Genomic DNA, 2,022 nt, shown 5'->3' with positions numbered 1-2,022 from the left:
TAGACAGCTGCTTATTTGGAAACAAACCTTCAGGACCCCAGACACTTTTATCTAGATGGAAGGACACTATTGAATGTCTTCACCTCCCTTTGCTACAGCATATTCATATCTTCTGTGTGCCTTTCCTGAGGGCAAATATGGAGAACCCGGCCTTTTTGGTGCTCCTTGAGGATCCAGGCAAGGTGCCGTGGAACACTGGTGCAGTGAATGCTGCATCTTCAAGGTGCATGGCACGCTCCAGAGTCTGCTTCAGTGAAATCTGATTCGGTAAACCCACAGCTGAACTGGGCTTTACCTCAGACACACTTGAACCTGATGACTTAAGACTGAAAATTCATGGTTTCTGAGGAAGCAAACGACAACTGTACGAAGATTGCTGAACTGTTGGTAGTCAGACAACCATGGTTTTACTACATCAATCCTCCATATGATGTGTTAAAATTTATATTATTTCTACAAACCTGTGGCTAACATTTACAGTGAATATTATTGTAAATTTTTACACCCCCTTTGAGGAATATTTCACATTATTGGAAAATTGAAAAAAAAAACTTACCTTTTTTTGTTTTGAGGTGGAGAAAAAGAAGTGCAAATTTTTCCTTTTGTTAATAACATTAACATCAGTCGGAAAACAATACAGAACTTAGGTTTTTTTTTTAAAGGCAGATGTCTATCACCTTTCCTGTTTAATTATCAACTGTCTCCCCCGAATTTTCTTGAAGGCCCCTACCACCTCCTTGTTTCTCAGACTGTAAATTAAGGGGTTCAACATAGGAGTTATGAGAACATCAAACACTAGGAGATGCTGGTCAACCTCTGGAGGAAGAAAGGAGCCTGGGGTCATGTAGATAATCATGGCTGGACCAAAGTAGAGGCTTACCACACCGAGGTGAGAGGAGCAGGTGGCCAGAGCTTTGTTCTTGCCCTCAGGGGAGTTCATGTGGAGAACAGTGAGAAAGATGAGGATGTAGGATGTCAGGATGAGTCCAAAAGGAATAATAAGAAAAACTATGCCTGACACCAATATTACTTTCTCATACGTGGAAGTGTCCTCACAAGACAGCTTCAGAAGGGCCATGACTTCACAAAAAAAATGGTGAATCTCCCTGGAGCCACAGGTGGAAAAGTGCATGGCATAAATGGTATGTATTAGAGAGAGAAGAGCCCCCCCAGCCCAGGAGCTGGCAGCCATTTGCAGACAGACCCTGGGGGTCATGAAGACTGGGTATCTCAGGGGGCTACAGATGGCCATGTATAGGTCGAAGGCCATGAGGGTTAGGAGAACACACTCGGCAACTCCCAACATAAAGTAAAGAAAGAGCTGGACTCCACAGCCAATGTGAGAGATGCTTCTGTGTCCTGAGAAGAAGTCAGCTACCACCTTGGGGACCGTGGTGGAGATGAGCATCAGGTCCATGAGGGAGAGCTGGCTGATCAGGAAGTACATGGGGGTGTGCAGGTGGGTACCAGCCCAGATCAGCAAGATCAGGATGGAGTTCCCAGTGAGGGCCAACATGAGAATCAGGAGGACAATGGCAACAAGGAAACCAGGATGCTGGGAGTCAGAGAAGAGACCTAGCAGAATGAAGTCTGTGCTGGTGGAATTGTTTCTTCGCCCCATAGCTCAGATTCCTGGCTGTAACCGGAGGGGCACTGCAGAAGGAAACAAGAATGATAACTCTTTACTTTCTCTAGAAATGCATCACTGCTATAAATCAGTTTCTCAAACTTAATATTTACTAAGCTAAGTGATTCCAAAGGTTTTCAACATATTTGGAAAGCTTCATGGCATGGTTTCTAGATCCATTGTTAGGGGACTCATAGGAGCAACCCTGTGTGTGATTTTAGGACCATATTCCTCAGGGCCCTGAAGGTGACTTGCACTGGCTCTTATGGTCCCCATGATACAGTCATCAAAGTAGATTCATTGGAGACCACAGTTTTGATTTTGAAAATTACAGTGGCAGTTTTTGGGTAGCAGACATCAATTCGGAACTGATTAGGCCTAGCAAAGCTGCCATC

At 44.5% G+C, this 2,022-nt stretch overlaps 1 protein-coding gene across 1 annotated transcript; it reads right to left on the bottom strand.

The window, feature by feature from the left end:
- Positions 1-673: 673 nt before the first annotated feature.
- Positions 674-1,621, bottom strand: LOC142440315 (olfactory receptor 2M3-like). Its single transcript, XM_075542786.1, has one exon. It carries the CDS (start codon positions 1,619-1,621, stop codon positions 674-676), a length of 948 nt encoding a protein of 315 aa, XP_075398901.1.
- Between the last annotated feature and the right edge of the window lie 401 nt (positions 1,622-2,022).

Source organism: Tenrec ecaudatus, chromosome 2 (assembly GCF_050624435.1).
Source record: "Tenrec ecaudatus isolate mTenEca1 chromosome 2, mTenEca1.hap1, whole genome shotgun sequence".
In the NCBI taxonomy this organism is placed as follows: Eukaryota; Metazoa; Chordata; class Mammalia; order Afrosoricida; family Tenrecidae; genus Tenrec; species Tenrec ecaudatus.
This window is presented reverse-complemented; position numbering and strand designations above follow the sequence as displayed.

Bases quoted from the DNA above. Each gene is read 5' to 3' on its own strand.
- LOC142440315 (XM_075542786.1), bottom strand. From the start codon at position 1,621: ATGGGGCGAAGAAACAATTCCACCAGCACAGACTTCATTCTGCTAGGT.